Below are 21,027 nucleotides of genomic sequence, written 5' to 3' on the forward strand. Positions count from 1 at the left end.
CTCTCTGCCAGAGGGGGAATCGATCACGGAGGGCTTCTACATCAACACCATAGCTAGATGGCTTCTTCTCTCTCTTTGGATCTCAATACAAAGTTCTCCTTGATTCTCTTGGAGATCTATTCGATGTAATTCTTTTTGCGGTGTGTTTGTCGAGATCTGATGAATTGTGGGTTTATGATCAAGATTATCTATGAACAATATTTGGTTCTTCTCTGAATTCTTATATGCATGATTTAACTAACTTTGCAAGTCTCTTTGAATTATCAGTTTGGTTTGGCCTACTAGATTGATCTTTCTTGCAATGAGAGAAGTGCTTAGCTTTGGGTTCAATCTTGCGGTGTCCTTTCCCAGTGACAGCAGGGGCAGCAAGGCACACATTGTATTGTTGCCATCAAGGATAAAAAGATGGGGTTTATATCATATTGCTTGAGTTTATCCCTCTACATCATGTCATCTTGCCTAATGCGTTACTCTGTTCTTATGAACTTAATACTCTAGATGCATGCTGGATAGAGGTCGATGTGTGGAGTAATAGTAGTAGATGCAGAATCATTTCGGTCTACTTGTCACGGATGTGATGCCTATATACATGATCATGCCTAGATATCTCATAACTATTCGCTTTTCTATCAATTGCTCGACAGTAATTTGTTCACCCACCGTAGATTATGCTATCTTGAGAGAAGCCACTACTGAAACCTATGGCCCCCAGGTCTATTCTCCATTATATTATTTTTCCCTTCAACTAGCTATTTCTATTGCCGTTTATTTTGCAATCTTTACTTTTCAATCTATACAACAAAAATACCAAAAATATTTATCTTATTATCTTTATCAGATCTCACTTTTGCAAGTGGATGTGAAGGGACTGACAACCCCTTTATCACGTTGATTGCAAGGTTCTTGATTGTTTGTGCAGGTACGAGGGACTTGCGTGTAGTCTCCTACTGGATTGATACCTTGGTTCTCAAAAACTGAGGGAAATACTTACGCTACTTTGCTGCATCACCCTTTCCTCTTCAAGGGAAAACCAACGCATGCTCAAGAGGTAGCAAGAAGGATTTCTGGCGCCGTTGCCGGGGAGATCTATGCACAAGTCAAGACATACCAAGTACCCATCACAAACTCTTAACACTCGCATTACATTATTTGCCATTTGCCTCTCGTTTTCCTCTCCCCCACTTCACCTTTGCCATTTTATTCGCCTCTTTCCCATTTATTTTTTTCTTTCGCCATGGCCGAATCAAAAAGGGCTAAGGATTCTCTCCCGGTTTCCAACACTTTGGATAGTCCCTCTGTCCTCTCTAGGCTCATAAATAATGATGCTATGGAAAGACCTATTGGGGTTATCAATGAGGGTTTGAATAATTTCGGTGAAGATGACCCCAGAATTTTTCGTTATTTACTTGATGAGTCTTTAAAAGATGCTTGGGATAGGTTATTAAGGATCTGAGCTAGCTATGTGCCTCAATATCAAATTGAGATATACCTAAAAAGCTTTTATGTTGGCTTACCCTCTTCATTGAAGCAAGTTTTAGATTCTATTTTTGAAGAAGGTGAGGGGGATCCCATAGATACCTATGAAAAGACTAAAACTATATTTGGGCACCCCATGAGTGAGAAGGTTGAATCCACCTCTCTTTTGTGCTTTTATCAAAATGAAATTATCAAAGAAATGAAGGCTAGCTTAGATGCAAATTTCCGTAGCGTGCTTAATCTTTCTTCCACCATTAATGGCCACGTGCTTTCTCAAAATAGAAAGATAAATGCTATAGATAAGAAGTTTTATCTTTTCTTTCCCAACACAAAAGATGGTAATACCTAGATCTATTCTTGCTTTCATGCCTAGCTAGGGGCGTTAAACGATAGCGCTTGTTGGGAGGCAACCCAATTTTATTTTTGTTTCTTATTTTTTGTTCCTGTTTAGTAATAAATAAATCATCTATCCTCTGTTATTATTGTGTTTTTATGTTTTAATTAGTGTTTGTGCCAAGTAAAGCCTTTAGGATCTTCTTGGATGATTGTTGTTTGATCTTGCTGAAAAAACAGAAAATATGCGCTCACGATAATAATTTTCATTTTTAACCAGAGAGCGATAAAATACTGATTCCAATTGCAATATATCAATATAAAAATTATTTAGATCGTCCTAATTTGGTAGAATTTTTGGAGTTACAGAAGTATTCAGAACCTATAGATTACTACAGAATGATCTATTTTTGACAGATTCTATTTTTTGTGTGTTGTTTGCTTATTCTGATATGGCTAGTATCGGGGGGTATGAACCATAGAAAAGTCGGAATACAGTAGGTTTAACACCAATATAAATAAATAATGAGTTCATTACAGTACCTTGAAGTGGTGGTTTGTTTTCTTATACTAACGGAGCTCATGAGATTTTCTGTTGAGTTTTGTGTTGTGAAGTTTTCAAATTTTGGGTAAAGATTTGATGGATTTTGGAATAAGGAGTGTAAGAGCCTAAACTTGGGGATGCCCGTGGAACCCCAAGGTAAAATTTAAGGACAACCAAAAGCCTAAGCTTGGGGATGCCCCGGAAGGCATCCCCTCTTTCGTCTTCGTCCATCGGTAACTTTACTTGAGGCCATATTTTTATTCACCACATGATATGTGTTTTGCTTGGAGCGTCTTGTATGATTTGAGTCTTTGCTTTTTAGTTTACCACAATCATCCTTGCTGTACACACCTTTTGGAGAGACACACATGAATCGGAATTTATTAGAATACTCTATGTGCTTCACTTATATCTTTTGAGCTAGATAATTTTGCTCTAGTGCTTCACTTATATCTTTTTAAGAGCACGGTGGTGGTTTTATTTTATAGAAATTATTGATCTATCATGCTTCACTTATATTATTTTGAGAGTCTTTTAGAACAGCATGGTAATTTGCTTTGGCTATAAAATTTGTCCTAATATGATAGGCATCCAAGATGGGTATAATAAAAACTTGCATATAAAGTGCATTGAATACTATGAGAAGTTTGATACTTGATGATTGTTTTGAGATATGAAGATGGTAATATTAGAGTCGTGCTAGTTGAGTAGTTGTTAATTTGAGAAATACTTGTGTTAAAGTTTGTGATTCTCGTAGCATGCACGTATGGTGAACCGTTATGTGATGAAGTCGGAGCATGATTTATTTATTGATTGTCTTCCTTATGAGTGGCGGTCGGGGACGAGCGATGGTATTTTCCTACCAATCTATCCCCTAGGAGCATGAGCGTAGTACTTTGTTTCGATAACTAATAGATTTTTGCAATAAGTATGTGAGTTCTTTATGACTAATGTTGATTCCATGGATTATACGCACTCTCACCCTTCCGCCATTGCTAGCCTCTCTAGTGCCGCACAAATTTCGCCGGTACCATAAATCCACCATATATCTTCCTCAAAATAGCCACCATACCCACCTATTATGGCATTTCCATAGCCATTCTGAGATATATTGCCATGCAACTTTCCACCGTTCCGTTTATTATGACACGCTTCATCATTGTCATATTGCTTTGTATGATCATGTAGTTGACATCGTATTTGTGGCAAAGCCACCGTTCATAATTCTTTCATACATGTCACTCTTGATTCATTGCATATCCCGGTACACCGCCGGAGGCATTCACGTAGAGTCATATTTTTGTTCTAGTATCGAGTTGTAATTCTTGAGTTGTAAGTAAATAAAAGTTTGATGATCATCATCATTAGAGCATTGTCCCAGTGAGGAAAGGATGATGGAGACTATGATTTCCCCACAAGTCGGTATGAGACTCCGGACAAAAAAAAGAAAAAAAGAGGCCATAAAAAAAGGGGGAGAAAAGGCCCAAATGAAAAAAGAGAGAAGGGGCAATGGTGCTATCCTTTTACCACACTTGTGCTTCAAAGTAGCACCATGATCTTCATGATAGAGAGTCTCCTATGTTGTCACTTTCATATACTAGTGGGAATTCTTCATTATAGAACTTGGCTTGTATATTCCAATGATGGGCTTCCTCAAAATGCTCTAGGTCTTCGTGAGCAAGCAAGTTGGATGCACACCCACTTAGTTTCTTTTTGAGCTTTCATACACTTATAGCTCTAGTGCATCCATTGCATGGCAATCCTTACTCACTCACATTGATATCTATTGATGGGCATCTCCATAGCCCGTTGATACGTCTAGTTGACGTGAGACTATCTTCTCCTTTTTTTTCTTCTCCACAACCACCATTCTATTCCACCTATTGTGTTATATCCATGGCTCACGCTCATGTATTGCGTAAAGATTGAAAAAGTTTGAGAATGTCAAAAGTATGAAACAATTTCTTGAGCATGATTTAAATATTTTGTGTGGTAAAGATAGAGCATGGCCAGACTATATGATTTTGTAGGGATAACTTTCTTTGGACATGTTATTTTGAGAAGACATAATTGCTTAGTTAGTATGCTTGAAGTATTATTATTTTTATGTCAATATTAAACTTTTATCTTGAATCTTTCGGATCTGAACATTCATGCCACAATAAAGAGAATTACTTTGAAAATTATGTTAGGAAGCATTCCACATAAAAAAAATCTGTTTTTATCATTTACCTACTCGAGGACGAGCAGGAATTAAGCTTGGGGATGCTTGATACGTATCCAACGTATCTATAATTTTTGATTGTTCCATGCTATTATATTATCTGTTTTGGATGTTTAATGGGATTTATTATGCACTTTTATATTATTTTTGGGACTAACCTATTGACCGAAGGCCCAGTGCAAATTGCTGTTTTTTGCCTATTTCAGTGTTTCGCACAAAAGGAATATCAAACAGAATCCAAACGGAATGAAACCTTCGCGAGGATCATTGTTTGGAACAAACACAATCTAGGAGACTTGAAGTGGACAACAAGGAAGCAGCGAGGAAGCCACGAGGCAGGAGGGCGCACCCTAGGGGGTGGGCGCACCTCCCACCCTCGTGGGCCCCTCGCAGCTCCACCGACCTACATCTTTCGCCTATATATACTCATATAACCTGAAAACATCCAGGAGCACCATGAAACCCTATTTCCACCGCCGCAACCTTCTGTACCCGTGAGATCCCATCTTGGGGCCTTTTCCGGCGCTCCGCCGGAGGGGGGTCGATTACGGAGGGCTTCTACATCAACACCATAGCCTCTCCGATGATGTGTGAGTAGTTTACCATACACCTTCGGGTCCATAGTTATTAGCTAGATGACTTCTTCTCTCTCTTTGGATCTCAATACAAAGTTCTCCTCGATTCTCTTGGAGATCTATTCGATGTAATTCTTTTTGCGGTGTGTTTGTCGAGATCCGATGAATTGTGGGTTTATGATCAAGATTATCTATGAACAATATTTGGTTCTTCTCTGAATTCTTATATGCATGATTTAAATATCTTTGCAAGTCTCTTCAAATTATCAGTTTGGTTTGGCTTACTAGATTGATCTTTCTTGCAATGGGATAAGTGCTTAGCTTTGGGTTCAATTTTGCGGTTTCCTTTCCCAGTGACAGCAGGGGCATCAAGGCACGTATTGTATTGTTGCCATTGAGGATAAAAAGATGGGGTTTATATCATATTGCTTGAGTTTATCCCTCTACATCATGTCATCTTGCCTAATGCGTTACTCTGTTCTTATGAACTTAATACTCTAGGTGCATGTTGGATAGCGGTCGATGTGTGGAGTAATAGTAGTAGATGCAGAATCATTTCGGTCTACTTGCCACGGACGTGATGCCTATATATATTTATCTTATTATCTTTATCAGATCTCACTTTTGCAAGTGGCCGTGAAGGGACTGACAACCCCTTTATCACGTTGGTTGCAAGGTTCTTGATTGTTTGTGCAGGTACGAGGGACTTGCGTGTAGTCTCCTACTGGATTGATACCTTGGTTCTCAAAAACTAAGGGAAATACTTACGCTACTTTGCTGCATCGCCCTTTCCTCTTCAAGGGAAAACTAACGCATGCTCAAGAGGTAGCATTTCCCCGGCAGAACAGCTCCGCCGGAGCCCTAGATTGGTTCTGCCAGGTTCCGCCTCGAGATGGCGGCACTTCATCCCGAAAGCTTCCTTCTAATGTTTTTCGAGGGTAAAAGACACCATATAGCCAAAGATGGGCACCGGAGGCCTGTCAGGGGGCCCACAAGGTCGGGGGCGCGCCCAGGGGGTTGGTGCGCTCTCCACCCTTGTGGCTGGCTGGTGGGCCCCCTTTGGTTCTTTCTTCACCCAATATTTTTTATATATTCCAAAAACATGCTCCGTGAAGTTTCGGGATTTTTGGAGTTGTGAAGAATAGGTCTCTTATATTTGCTCCTTTTTCAGTCTAGAATTCCAGCTGCTAGCATTCTCCTTCTTCATGTAAACCTTGTAAAATAAGGGAGAATAATCATAAGTATTGTGATATAATGTGTAATAACAACCCATAATGCAATAAATATTGATATAAAAGCATGATGCAAAATGGACGTATCAAAGAACAAGGAAGAGAAGTGGAAGCAGAGGTGTGCCTTCGAGGAGCGCAAGATCGCCCTAGAGGAGCAAAAGAGGAAGGGCGAGAGGACCGCTGAGGAGTACCGTCTCATGATGATGAATCGGGAGGGCATGGATGCAATGACAAGAGAATTTTAGGAGGTGGAAAGAATGGAGATCATGCTCCGGAGGAAGATAGAGCTTCAAAATCTTATGGCCGATGGTGGTGTTGGGATTGGAGGTTTTTTTTCTTTCGGCATGGTTGGTGGTGGTGGCTTCAGCATGGGTGCTGGAGGGCTTGGTATGGGTTGTATGGTGGTGGCTTCGGCGTGAGTGGTGGTGGTGGTGGCTTCAGCATGGGTGATGGTGGTGGCAGCTTCGGCATGGGTGGTGGTGTTGGGTTTGGAGGTAGCAGAGGGGGAGAAGGGTTCGGCATTGGGTGTGGTGGTGGCTTCGGCAATGTGGTGGAGGTGGGGGCGGATCTTCGGCAAACCATGTGAACGGTGGTGGTGGTGGTGGCGGTGCTCATTCTCTAGTCCAAGTTCATGAAGATGGTGGTGCTCATTCTCCGGTCCAAGTTCGTGAAGATGGTGGTGCTCACTCTCCGGTCGTGGATGATGGCGACGGAGGTGTTAGGGGCGGTGGTGGTGGCGACGTTCTTCGCAACGGTGAGGATGTTGCTTGATTTCTCTATGTTATTGAGCATCTTTTGTTTTGTTTGATCGCACATTTGTAAGGCTAAACTTGATACCTCGTATGTTGCACATGATTTTGGATGTGATGAACTAGTATGATGATGACTAGTGTGTATATATATGATGATGAACTTGTCAATATTTGACCTATGATTTTTTTGTGGTACTGTGAGCCCTCCGACGCGGAACAGATTCCACAAAAAAATTGCGGGATGGGTTTACGGGATCTGTTCTGTCGGAGGGTTCGCTGTACCGTAAAAAAGTATTGCAGGGACATTTAAAAGAGTTTTGCGGGCCGACCGGTTGAGGGATATGCTAGAGAGATGCTCTAAAGTTGTTGATAGAATAGTGATAACCAAGGGTGATGGGAGCGGACGAGCCCTCACAAAGTAGCAAGATAGTGTATTAAGATGCAGGGAGGACCAAACCTACTTTTACTCAATGTAAACCAAGCCTAGCTTATTCTTGATTGTGGGAGGAGTTGTTGGAAACTTAAAATTTATTTTACAGTTGTTGTCAGAGAGCTGTGGGCAATGGGTGAAAGATAGTTCCGAGAGGGTAATTCGATAGGGCATTTCTCTATGTGCACTCAAGCATTAGACCCACGGATTCCACCAAGTTGGGATGAAGGACGGCGAAAATACACAACGAAACTTGGGTCTAGGCGCACCTAAATTGAAAACAAATAGTAGAAACAGTCAACTATTTTTGAAATTTTTGGCAACATACATGGTTTGTCCAATACTCACGGTAAAAATTTCAGGACAAAATGATTATTGTCGTATTCCGAACGAAATACAACATAGTCACTACTAATGGTTTTTGTAGCTGCACTTTTGTTTTTGTCACTCAGAAAACGACATAGCTCATTTTGTCCCCAAAATTTAAACATGAGTATTATGCTAAACTGTTTATCGCAAAAAAGTTTAACAAGTTTGGATTATTTTACTATTTTACTAAAAGATTGCTCAATTCGGTGCGCCAAACCCATGTCCCAAAAATCCACACCGTGGAGGGTGGATCATATTCCCCTAGTAACGAAGGGACTAGTGGCCAATTTTTCGATTTTACTTCCCATCGGTTTTGAGAAAGTTCCAAAACCTTCCCTAAAAGACAATTTCATGGTCTCTTTTTATTTTCAATTTTTGATCCTTTTATTTTGTTTTAATTTTTGTAAACATTTTTCAGTACACATAACATTTTTTAAATGCGGGAATAAATTTAAATTTCAAAATATGTTTGTAAAATCCATGAAACTTTTTTGAAACTTAAAATACTTCTCTAAAATTCATGAATACGTTTTAAAACATGAAAGAGTTTTTGAAAACTGAGATTTTTTTACAAATTCATAAACTTTTTTAAATTTCCCGAATTTTTTCCAAATGTGTGAACATTTTTAAATATCCGAGAACATCATTTAAAGTTCATGTACAATTTCTGAAATCTAGGATATTTTTCAAATTCATGAACATTATTGAAACTAGAGGATAGCCCGTGCATTGCTCCGGAATTGCCTGATGAAAATTTGGATTGGTAACATGAGAACCAAAATGAAAATACATAGGACTTAATATATAAGATTATGTATAGTTGTAACAATATTTATTTAATATAAGTAGAATATTAAATGGAAAATATTCAATTTTTGGGGCAATGGAAAATATTCATGCATGGTTGAATGTTGTGGTGGGCTTTTTCCCATGCATGATTGCATGTGAAATGAGCCTTATCACATTCATAATATATGGTGAGGTGGCATGCTTGTATGTTGAGATAAATACGTTAGTGGGGATGAGTCTGTTGTTATATATAGGATACGGGAACAATTTTGACGTTTCTTAAAATCCAGGAATATTTCTGAATATAATTTAAAAATCCCAAAGGTTTTTTCAAATTTGTGATTTTTATTTATTTTAGGCACATTTTTCAAAATTAAAAAGGCAGGAAAAAGGAAAAACATAGGGGCGCCCCACCCCACACATGGGCCGACCCAAAGCGCGAGGGGTGTGTGCGTTTGTTGTGCCCCTGCTGTCCTATGCGTGTATTAGGAGGTCTTGACCGAGATACAGAGAGCACATCGTTGGTGCATTCAGGGCTCGATAGATGCACTGCCGCTCGTGTGTGCCGCTAGCGGGTTGTGGCAGGTAGCTTTGTCCACCGCTGCTGTTTCGATCGCCCCGGTCGGTGTTGACTTCCACGAATCCTATTTGGCATCAACTGCGCACAAACATGAGAAACCGGACCAATGACACTGTTTGTTTTCTCGGGAAGAGACCCAACTGGTTTTGTGAAGCTTCTAGAAGCTTCCGGCCGGTTTTGGGAAGCTTTTGACCAGTTTTTTCTTTTTCTGGTTTTCTGGATGGTTTTTTTTCGTTTTCTTTCATTTACTTTTTTTTCTTAAATTCATCAACTGGTTTTTCGAAATCTGCGAACTTTTTCAATATCGATGATCTTTTTTCAGATTTCGCAAACTTTTTTTCCAACAGGAAATTCTTTTCCAAAATTGATGAACTTTACTCAAATCAAAGAATCTTTTTCAAAATTGATGAACTTTTCAAATGTATGTTTTATTTTTCAAAATCAACGAAATTTTCTCAAATATATGAAAAAAATTCAAAATTGATGAACTTATTTCAAATGAATGAACTTTTATAAAATCCGTAAACCATTTTTGATTTCACATTTTTTATAAGTATTAAAAAAACTGGCTGGTTTTTTTGCCAGATCAACAACACGAAAAAGGGCAAAAAAGAACTAGCATGCGTAGCAGGCGGCCGAGCGATCTCAGTTGGGACACGATCTGCTTGGGGCGGGCATGAGCGCCTTTTCACGTTTCCGACGCTGGAGGCGCCTAATAGGAGCACTCGTTGACTTCAGGGTTCGCTCAATCAATAACTAGGTGGATTTGTTTGCTAGCTTTTTCCCCTAGAGTAGCATGTGTAAAATAAACCTGCTAGTTTTAAGAAAGGGTTTCGGTTTCTCCTATTAATTTAAAAATTTCATGAACTCGAAGAAAGTTTTATTAACTAAAAAATGCGGATTTTAAAAATGTCATCAATTAGGAAAAGAAAAATGTGAATTTGAACAAAGTTTATGAATTTAGAAAAAGGTTCATGCATTTGATTTTTTACGAATTTCAAAAAGTAGACGAATTTGAAAAGTTCAAAAGTTTAAAATTTTGAAGAAAACATGGATTTGATAAAAATAATTCACGGGATTACACAAAAAATTCAATTTTTTTAAAAACAAAAGTTCACAAATTTGAAAAACATTGGCGGATTTTCGAGAAAAAAAGTTGGCAGATTTGGGAAAAGTTCATCAACTTGAGAAAAGTTCATGAATTTGAAAAAAGTTCAAAAATATGGAAAACGATTGCGGATTGAAAATATATTCATGCATTTGAAAAAAATGTAGATTAAAAAATCATGAATTTGCAAAATTCCACGTGTTTTGAAAATAGGTTCATGAATTTCAAAATGTTTGTGAATTTTAAAAACTTCACGTGTTTTGAAGGAAGTGTTCATGAATTTAAGAAAAGTTAACGATTTGAAAAAAGGAAAAAAATAATAAAGAGAAAAAGAAATATAAAATGAAAAAAACCCCGATAGAAAACCGACCAAACAAAAATGAAAGAAATGAAAACCGGAGTCTGGAAGGCGTTGTTTTTTCTCAGCGTTACATTTGACGCGCCAAGCAGTAAGAGAAGCAAAAGTAGACATAGCAAATGATATGTCGAGGTTGGACACTACGGATGGAGATAAACCAGCAGGCCGGAGGTTCGAATCTCACTTCGGACACCTTTTTTGAACGTTAGAAGAAGGAAAACAAAGAGTAAATGGACCGATCCCAAGACGGAGGGGGGGTGTGTGTGTTCGGTTTGTGGGTTTTCCTATAACCGGCACTAAGGATGCTAAATAATTGGCTGAATTAGTAGTGTTGTGATTGAGCGATCAAGGATGACGTGGGCTATATCCAATAAATGTGGAGCTCACATCATTGTGGGAGGCCTTAGGTGATTTAATTTTATTGTTTTCATCTCTCCTACTTAAAAAGAACACAAGGTTATGGCGTTCATCTCGTGCTTTGTCCAACATTAGGTACGTTCCCGTCCCTCTTTTCGTCTTGATTTTCTTTCCTTTCTATCTTTATTTGTTCTCATCGACTTTTCTTTGAAACCTTCTTAACTATTCGTCTTTTATTGACTTATCAAATAAAATTATATTTCCTTTGGCAAGTCAATAAATTTCTGGCAAATAAGTGATTACTCGATAAACTATATTATGTAGTTGATATACCCAATTCTTCCAATTGACCGGAGTTTGAAAAGGCTAGAACCTCAAGCACTGCTAATAAATGGATACTTCAATTCTTTCAATTGACCTGAGTTCCTTTACAACGCATTGTGTGTCATGAGCTTGTTCAAGTACAAAATAATTATTTATAATCTTGTAGTCATGAGAGCTATCCATGACGTATAGTTCATTGATTGCATCTGTTGTACAAAATTTAGCATTCAGTGCCTCCCAGCTGCTTCCTATCTTGTACATGCATGTACACATCACACAATAGTAAGAACACTCAAAATGCATCTTACGAAGATAGGGCTTCCTAAAATTTTCTCTGATCTTCAGCAGAGATCCCTCTAGCATGCCTGTACTAACGTGGAAACTTTGAGTGAAGTAAGACAGACCGTGGACTTCACTTGCCGCCACTTAAAGTGCACATCAGTAAATTTATCAGCCCTCAGTTCATCAGGAAATCTAGCCATAGTTAACTTGGGAAGTTGCCTACAACTAGATTTTTGGATTGTTGGATAATTAGGAAATTTCATGATTATTTTCAAAATATAAATCATGATAAAAAATAATTATTAGCATGTACAACTCTATAATAAAATATGATAAATACATCATGAACAACAGCATCGCACATACAACAGTAGCCATAATAAAAGATTGAATCAGATCATGAGACACATAGAGATTGGTAGTAGATGAACCGGTGGTGGCTATTGTAGAGGCGAGATTGTTGACGATGACGTTGGCAAAGACCGTTCAAACCAGACCTTAGTGACGATGGCACTCAACACCGCCTGGCCTTGGAGCTAGATGAACCATGGTGAAAACGTGAGCAGTCGCGTGAATCATTTCGCAAAAACTTAATTCGCCATCTCTTGGTGCAGAATCACGAGGACGAGAGATTCCGAAGACCTTCTCTCCCACTCGTCGATGCACGCCGGTGTTCGGGATGAGTAGACTATGATAGCCGTGCAAATATGGAGAGAAGGCAAAACCCTACCTCGTTTCAGTGAGTATTTGGCGATGACTAATAAGTCATATATAGAGAAGAGCCCAAGAGGTCTCTTGCCGCGATCACGATCTACACTAACTAGGTTCCCAACTTACCTTTCAAGAAACAATCAACTTATCTACCAATGAACCTGAAAATAAAACGACAAAAGGAACTTGTTGCTTCCTGCAAGGCCAGAGACTCAATTTTGCTTGACCATGTCCATGCATGTCGCATGACCGCGCCCTTCGTCCCGTCCCATGCCCAACAAGGCAAGGCAAGGCGACGTGAGCACACGCATGTGGTGCTATCTTTTTCTCCTCATGTCAATCGCTAAGTGTAGTGAGGAGAACCCACTATATAAGATGGTCTCACACCACCTCCATTAGTGCTAGGGGACTAAAGATTTGCAGCACCTCTTACCATTTATTCATGGGCCTTTGGGATTTGGTTTGGATTTTTTGAAAAATGCACATGGGCCAATCCTATTAATCTCTACTATTCAAAAAGAACGTAAGGTTTCATGTTTCATTTTTCCCACCATTTCTTCGTCCAACCTTTCTTGTATATGATAATCAATTACCTTAATTTACTTACCAAACTTCTCATCAAACTATATGGTAAATCACGGGCAAACTTTGATAAATATTATTTACACAATCAGATTAATACAAGTAGGTAATCACAAGCTAACATACTACTAGACTATCTAGATCCCGTTGTAACGCACATGCATATTTTTGTTGTGTCAATCTCTTTATCATTCAATGGATTTCTTTGATACTTCCATCGTAAATGTACCCGAAGGCGACAAGGACCGTCGATAAGCAACGACGAGCCAACGACCCAGCACCATTGAGGCATTGAAAATTGCACCGTAGCATGTAGGGATGATTGACGAGATGTCTAGCATGGCTGTTACGGTCGTGGTGAGGCAAAGCGAGGGCCCATGTCAGTGTTGGAGCTCAGACCTTGGCCTTGCGGTGCTCCTCCAATATGTGTGTCTATGGTTCGAGCTTCGACCCCTTACCCTCTCCAACAAGTTTGATCGCCTAATTTGGAGGTGGACCTCCAATGGTCAGTACTCGGCCAACTCGTGCTATCTTGCGATGTTCGGCCAACTTGCGCTATGTCGCGATGTTTTGAGGTTCTTTAGATGCGCTTCTCTATGTGAAGATGTTCATCTGGCTTGCCTGCGTGGGCGGTGTTGGAATGCAAACCGCGTGGCTCGGCGAGGCCTACCGCATCCCCCTACATATCCACTATGGCCTCAGGAGCTTGAATCCATGCTACATTTGCATGCTAGTTATCCCTTCTCTAGGTAGCTATGGAATGAGGTGCTCGCCTGGTGTCACTTGATGGGGCCATCCCCTCTCCTGATGTCCCCTTCCATGACTGGCTCATGACCACGATGGTTGATGCTCCTTGCACAACCAGCCTTGGCCTCAACACACTTGCCATGCTCACCTCCCGGCGAATCAGGAAACACCAAGGCACATGTGTCTTTAATGATGAGCGAACTGTTGGGTTCTACAGTAGGGTGCGTCAACTGCAAATTAAAAATTTCCTACCTGCGAATATCCAGGAACATGCTATGAGAGATGGATCACAGATCCTTACCACTAGATGCGCAGTGTCATGCAGCGAAAGTAGAGTTGGGCAGCGCGTCCATGGGGTTCGTCTCCTTCTTGTCTGATCTCCCTCGAACAATCGATTGTTGGATCCCATGTATAGGTTCGACGGAGTGGCGCAAGTGCAAGGCCTCTGCTGGTATCCGCGCATGCAGGAGAAACACCGTGCGGTGGAATGCTATATCCGGTCACACAGTCGGCGGCTAGTGGAGGTGGCTACTTGCCACACATGCAAAGCCCTAGTGATGGCACCGCGAAGCGATCAACTGAATGAGTGTGCCACTCCTCCCCTATATATAAGCATCCGTTGCGGGCTCAACACTTGGTCCTCGCATGGATCCTAAAGCCCAAATTCCGTTCGGCCTGGATTCGAGTCCGAGTATGATCACATCTGACTCGTGGAGTCAGATTCAGCCTCACAGGTTCCTCCTCTTAAGTGCGCGACCCCTTAGGTTCTAGTCGGCTTGGTCGCAGACCGGATCACCTCCTATAGACAATGAAGCTGGTTGGCGTACCTGTACAACATGTCACACTTTTGTTTCCTTTGCCATGTTGTTAGGCTCAAGGTGAGTTTGTCATCCTTGTGCTAGCCCGACATCTTTCTCATTCCAGTGATGCCAACCACAAACCAGATTATCTCATAATCCTTCTCGCATAGCCATGCTTATCTTGGTCGGGCCACACAAGGGGCCCAAAGTATATCTCTCCTGGTCAGAGGGGCAAATCCCATCTTGCTCGACCATGTCTCGCAGCATGGGTCTGGGTAAACCCGAAACCTACATTTGTAACTACCCAGTCACTGTGTAGCATTTGGTCGACCCAAAGCAGGCATGTCACCATCCCGAGTACATGCGCCAGCTCAGGTCTTAGGACATAGAACATATGCTATACTAGAGACTCATAGATGACCTATCGCTGCATCTCATAGTCGGATATGTTCAACTCAGAACTTATCTCGACTCGGATCCGACTATGTTGAATCCGACCAGATCCTTCCGAGTCCATAATATCCGGCTAGCATTCAATGCTCCATGGCTAGTGAGACCGAGCCATCCACCGTGTCATATGCTAGTCTAGTTGGCTGCGAGTCTACACAACACTTTCGACCAGGGACCTTTTAGGGCAGTCATCATACAATGCATAGTCCCGTAAACAAGTCACGCACTTGCTGATACACATCATTGATAATGCCCAAGGACTGTCTTTATTCATAAACACATAGGAATCTCCAACATGAACTTCCGTACCTCGCATGTTCTCCATGATCCAGGACAAGGCGCGCAACTATGCTCATGTTGGTGCTATATGACTACGCAACCTGCTGCCCAAGACGTAGCCTTCTAGTGTCAGGAGGCATTCCTTACACCCGTGTCCGCACCTTGACTCTCATATTTGTGACACATATGTGTACGTGCTTGTATGAGGTCTTCTAACATCATTGTACTTCACTCTATCTATCAATAAAATGATACACAAGTCTTTTGTGTATTTGGGAAAAAGGAGTTGACATGAAGGCCTCAAAGATGCCATCCTGGGCCGCTTCCTAGCGCCATGCAGACCACGGAGTTGTTGTTTGCCTAACTAACTGGTTTACAAAGAACTAAAGTCAAATCCTAAAGAGATACCCTACCACCAAAAAATTCAATCTCCTCTCCCCTCATCCTCCGGTCAACGCTCTGGCACCCAGAGGTGGAGGGGAAGGGATCATCTTCTTTCGTCCTTTATGTGGTAAATTTTTGAGTCAAGGTGGCGGTGCTCCAAGGTGATGGCGGTGTCATCTCGAGTAAAGTCTTTAGGATCCAATCATGTCTCGATGACGCTTGGTGTGGTGTTGCTGAGGAGAGCCAGAAGTTTTTGTCCTCATTGTTCTTCATGGATAATGGGTTGGTTATTTCTGTCATCCATCGACATATTCCATGTGCATCGTCAACGACAACATCGTCTCCTTTAACAACCTCCTTTTTCAAGCCTTTGCAAGTAAAGTCGTCGGCTTGGTCTGGAGATACTAGCGCGATTGTCTGTCTAGATCGTGGTGAGCCCCACCCACACCGATATGCTTGGCGTGATTGCCAATCTCTGTCATACGCGGTAGTCTACTATTGTGGAAATTCAATGATATTTGTTTCTCTATAGGCCTTTACATGTACTTCAGTGGTTGGATTCATCGCTATTGTCCATTATTGGCATGAGCTACAGCGGTGTAACGACGACATGGCTATTTATGGCTTTGTAAAGAATTTGGAGGCATGTAGTCATAGTCATAGTCTTCCCTTTGTTTAGGGTGCTTTCCATGTTTATGGGTGGTTTTCATATATCTGATTCATTTGGAGCAGTTTTTTAATTGACTCATTGACATAGAGATTGGATGCGAAAAAGGTCACTGGCAAACGACCATTATACAATGGAACCTGGCACTATTGTTTGCCCTAAGGGTCAACCCACCTTTCTAGAGAAACAGACACATAACATCACAACATTACGCATTTTCAAGATAAGAAAGTGGAGAATGCACTCTCCATTGCCCAAAGGAAAGGGGGGGGGGTGTGGAGGTATATTCATAGTTCTGTTAATCTAATATAAATCAGATATATTTTAAAGAAAGGGCTATGAAATAGACATGCACAGAATGGAATCTGCCGCTAAGAGCATCTACAGTCGGGCTCCGCAAACCCACTATACTTCCAGGCGGACGACCGGTCACTAATCGGTAAAAATTGACCCAAGCGGCCGCCTCACCATTCACAAACGCCTAGGCTAATCGACATCCCTCATATCCATCACAAATCTGGGACAGATATGGGGAGGCATGGGTAAGTCCGAGCACGTCCGCCACGTCGGATCCTTCCCACATTGGTCCACCCGACCCCATTTATATTCATCCGTGTCCACTCCCCGACCAAACAATACCTAGTCCACTCTGGTCCGGCCCCAAGCTCACTTCTGGCGATCTCTAGCCCTCTTAGGCATGGTGGGCAACAGATCTGACTCCGACCACTTCTGATCTACCGACTGGGTGTCGTCCCACATGGGCCGGAGGAGGCTATGTCCGTCCGCATGGCCCTCCACCGCTCCAAATAAGGGTGCGCCTGATCGACGTCGGAATCTGTCCGGCACGAATCCATTGCGTCGGCGCAACTGGCGCTCAGATCCGCCGGGGCTAGAGGCTCTAGGTTTGTCTGTCGCCCCTTCTTCGGTCCAAAGGAGTACGAGTGTTACAGGGACCGGGTATCCATTGTAACAAGCAGAGGGCACGGGAGCACAAGGCCTGCCTCGCTGACGATGTGATGGAGGCGGAGGCAGCGGCACGCGCTGCTGCAGAAGAGGAAGCAATTCGTGCCGGAATCCTCCAAAAGCGGCAGAGAAGGAACACGCGCACCCACACCCGAAAGCAAGCGTGGGCGGTCCGTGCCATGGATGGACTGCCCCCAAGAGAGGAGAATGGGGACATTGACGGGGCGGACAGCTCCGGCAAGGAGTGGATCCGGCTTGATCCATATTGCATCTTCGAGTGCTACTTCCGCAACAAAGACGTCATGAGCAGCAATATCAACCGTGGATGATCTTTGTGGATATTTTAGTATGTATGTAGAACATGCCAAATATTGGTAATCCGGTGGCATGTATTGATGTAGTAGCCAGACGTCCGGCTGTATCGAAAGTTGACGGGGCATGTGTAATATGGATTTGAGGTTTGCTAATTGAGGTATCCAGGCGTGTGTGGAAACAAAAAATTAAGATGTGACCGGTCACCGTCCGCGGATGTTTGAGGGGACGGATTTGTTATGCGTGACGGTAGATGCTCTTACATAATTTATCTACTAGTCTACTTGCAATTTTAGATTGCTTTAATCATATTTTTATTCGAATTTTGATTGCTTCATGTCATACTTCTAGCATCATCTGTAATCCCTTTAGAATTGTTCTAGGGGTTGCTAAACCGGATTGTTAATATTGTGCGTGGTAATTAAAACGCCAAAATGGTCTCCACCAAAACTAGTACTTACTGTTATAATTTTCATCGAAAGATCGAACACTCGTATCTTGATGACGTTGCTGATGTCCCTGGCAAAGCAAGGCCATGCAGTTTCAGCCTAAACATCCGCTGAACTATACCGAGTATATATATTCATATCATTACCATCACTAATTCACTACTCACTGCTAGTAGGGCAAATAATTAACACACCGAGCAAATATGTAACACTTCTAGATTGGATTAAACATGGCGCACGTCCACAAGGAGTATTGCTAATTTTCCTGATGCTCTCTCATCGATCAGCTCCAGAACCACGCCCAGTACTTGCGCTGCGCCTCCTCCTCTTCCTCCTCCCCTTGTTGGACGCTCCCGCGCTCCGCGGCCGCGACGTCGAGCATGGCGTACTCCGGGAGGAAGAGGGCGCAGCTGTTCAGCTCGCCGCTGACCGCTCCGGCGCAGTCGTCGTCTGAGGACGACGGAGGTGAGCGCGCGTCGGCCAGGTAAGAGTTGGACTCCGGGCTGTCGTTGGCTCCCCCGGCGAAACCGGCCAGCAGCAGCCCCGCCGCGCCATCGCAGGCGGCGTAGCCTTCTTTCAGTTCAACGGCTGGGACACCGGCATCTGCCGTGCCTGACACGGCGGTTCGCTCCTCTAGCTCCGACGACTCCTTGGCTTGCAGTTTCTCGGTCAGTGATGTCACCTGCAAGCGCGCATGCGCGGTCATTATCAAGGTGACAAGGCCTTGTCTGAATTCGTGTGATTTGGGATAACCGTGACAGTGATTTAGAGGATTTGCTAAGCATTGGAGATTAGTCAGTCGATTGGGCACTTTACTAGGTGTACTAGATTCTTATCCTACTATACTGTTTTGTGACCCTACTCATGAATCCGCATTCTATTTACAGAGAATAATTCTCCCAAAGACAATCGAATCTTCACCATTCAAACAAATATTCGCAGAGGAAATATTTTGATTGACTAAAATATGAAATTAATTTGACCAGGATTGAACTTAATTAAGCAATGAGCTGGCGGTGGCCGGATTGATGATCACCTGCGATCGTAGTCGGTGGTTGTCGGCGAGGAGCGCGTCGCGTCCGGCGAGCAGCTCGTCGTGGGCGGCCCTGAGAGCATCGAAGTCCTGCTCGAGCTGCTTCGCCTTCCAGCGCGCGCGGCGGTTCTGGAACCACACGGCCACCTGCCGCGGCGCGATTCCCAGCCGCCGCGCCAGCTCGCTCTTCCGCTCCGGCTCCAGCTTCCGCTTCTCCTCCTCGAAGCTCCGCTCCAGCGCGCGCACCTGCTCCGCCGTCAGCCGGCGCTTCCTCTCGGGCGCGTGCTCGTCGAGGCCGTAGTACCCGTACATCTCCTCGTCCATCTGGAGCTCCTCGTCCACCGTTGTCAAGAACGGCCTCTTACGCCGCCCGTCCTCCACGCCGGCCACCACCGGCGAGCCTGCAAATACTCAAGCGTGTAAGTGCAATCAAATAGAGAATTCCAAGAACGAACGCCAAAGATACCGATCCATACCTCCAAGGAAGCTCCCACTGCCGCCAAAGAGCATCATCTGACCTCCTCCGCCGCCGGCAGCGCGGCACGGCGCGGCCGAACCGAAAATGAGGCGGCCGGATTCCATAGAAAACTCTATCAAGAACCAAAGAAGAAGACCCTATCTTGCGGCACTAAAATTATTACATATACGTGTGCGCACCACGCGCTCCCCCGCCTCCTTTTGAAACACGGAGGCGATCGACCGGCGGGCCGGAGCTTGCTTGATTAGAAGGAGGAGGCGGCGGCGGCCGGGAACTTGTGGCGGTAGAAGCTGGTGCTCCACAGCATGCGCGTCGACGTCTTCATGGGGTACAGAGAGAACCCCATCTCTCCAGCCACCGCCGGAGAAGAACACGGGATTCTGTCAGGCCAAGTTTGCGCGATGCACGGTGGCCGGAGAAGCTGACCGGCGGTGGTTGATGGACTGGACTGTAAATAAGCTTTTGGGGTTTGTTATATTTTGCACTCCTAATTGGGGATTAGGGACATTGCGGGTAAAGTTTTGGAGTGTAAAGGAGGAAGCATTATATAGGCCCAAGGGGTGGTGTGAATTTACAGAAATGTCCTGAATTTGGTTAGAGTGGCAGCTTTGTCTCCTAATTGGGGGATTAGAGTATCTTTATTACTATGACATTTAGTCTCTTTAAGGTAACTTATTTATATTTAGGTTCTCTTTTTATTAACCACAAGTGGTATTCCACCTAGTCATATGTGATCATCATTTTACACGCTGAGACCCTAATAAAAATAGCAAAAGAATATTTTTGGATGACCTCATCAAGATGGTGCTCCTGAAATTCCATTAAGGACAAAGTTGGCCCGGTTTATACCAAAAAATTCACAATATTATGATTAATAGGGGATAGCCCTGCAAAAATAGAACCTGACTCGGATGTGAGCAACTCCTAACCAAAATTAGAGTTCTTCACACCAAATGCAAACCAACGACCTTAGGTCCAAAGAGTCATACCAGGTGTGAAGAATCTCTTCAACAACACCTCTGAAGAGTAAATGACGCTCGTGAGTGTCAACATGAACGTCACCACCCCATCGAAGAAAGTTTTCTCCCAGAGCGCCTGGCACCACCACCAAACTCGCGGGGGGGGGGGGGGGGGGGGGTGATGCCACACCACCTGCCAGTCATGATCTAGTTTCAGGGTGAACTCTTCGATAACGTCTCCAAAAAGGTGAAAGACATCCATGGTCTCTTTCATCGCTAGTAATGAGCTTCGTATGCCAAGACTTTCTCTTAGAGCCCGGTAACCCTCCACCACGATGATCCTCTTGGAAGGAGGCTCAACTGCCGATGAGCTCCAAACTAGCCGTAAAGACAACCAAGTCTGGATGTTAGTGGCAAACCACAATAAGTGGATCAGAGAGCCTACTACCACCACAACACCTCTCCACTGGCACCACATGT

The 21,027-nt window shown here is 43.1% G+C and overlaps 1 protein-coding gene across 1 annotated transcript; it reads right to left on the reverse strand.

The window, feature by feature from the left end:
- Window positions 1-18,068: 18,068 nt before the first annotated feature.
- LOC123103641 (homeobox-leucine zipper protein HOX25) lies at window positions 18,069-20,100 on the reverse strand. Its single transcript, XM_044525284.1, has 3 exons — window positions 19,587-20,100; window positions 19,114-19,511; window positions 18,069-18,759 (listed from the first exon to the last, which is right to left on the reverse strand). The coding sequence occupies exons 1-3, from the start codon at window positions 19,690-19,692 to the stop codon at window positions 18,361-18,363; spliced, it is 903 nt and encodes a 300-aa protein (XP_044381219.1). The 5' UTR covers window positions 19,693-20,100; the 3' UTR covers window positions 18,069-18,360.
- Window positions 20,101-21,027: the final 927 nt, after the last annotated feature.

Source organism: Triticum aestivum, chromosome 5A, assembly GCF_018294505.1.
Source record: "Triticum aestivum cultivar Chinese Spring chromosome 5A, IWGSC CS RefSeq v2.1, whole genome shotgun sequence".
Taxonomy (NCBI): domain Eukaryota; kingdom Viridiplantae; phylum Streptophyta; class Magnoliopsida; order Poales; family Poaceae; genus Triticum; species Triticum aestivum.